This window comes from Eimeria tenella, genomic scaffold, assembly GCF_000499545.2.
Source record: "Eimeria tenella Houghton genomic scaffold, Eth_scaff1769, whole genome shotgun sequence".
In the NCBI taxonomy this organism is placed as follows: domain Eukaryota; phylum Apicomplexa; class Conoidasida; order Eucoccidiorida; family Eimeriidae; genus Eimeria; species Eimeria tenella.
Genome location: NW_013541598.1, coordinates 1 through 425, shown reverse-complemented (window position 1 = coordinate 425; position 425 = coordinate 1). Strand labels below are relative to the sequence as shown.

Genomic DNA, 425 nt, shown 5'->3' with positions numbered 1-425 from the left:
CCCGCCAGCAGCGGCAGCAGCAGCAGCAGCAGCAGCGCAGCAGCAGCGCAGCAGCAGAGCCAGCTGGCAGCCATCGTGGGCACTGTCTCCAACAATCTGCGGGAAGGACTTCGGGACTTCAAAGATATTTTGCAAAGAGACAAAACCCCCAGCAGCACGCAGCAAATCCAGAGACAGCCTGGAGACGATTTCCTCAACCTCAAGTTCCTCAACTTCGCCCTCCCAGTCGTCGGTGAGCAGCAGCAGCAGCAGCAGCAGCAGCAGCAGCAGCGAAGGGATAGCGACAGTGCAGTGTCTGTGCAGCAGCAGCACCACTGCAACAGCAGCAGCACGGTGGCGACAACACTGCAGCAGCAGCAGCACGGCAGCAGCAGCAGCGGCAGCGTAGCAGCAGCAACACAGCAGCAGAGTGCTGCTGCAGCTTT

The 425-nt window shown here is 60.7% G+C and overlaps 1 protein-coding gene across 1 annotated transcript; it reads left to right on the top strand.

Moving 5' to 3' along the window:
• Nucleotides 1–106: 106 nt before the first annotated feature.
• ETH_00040275 (uncharacterized protein) lies at nucleotides 107–388 on the top strand (the record flags this gene model as incomplete). The annotated part of the gene is made up of 1 exon (XM_013373818.1): nucleotides 107–388. A coding segment is annotated over one exon (282 nt), but the record flags the coding sequence as incomplete, so codon positions are not given.
• Between the last annotated feature and the right edge of the window lie 37 nt (nucleotides 389–425).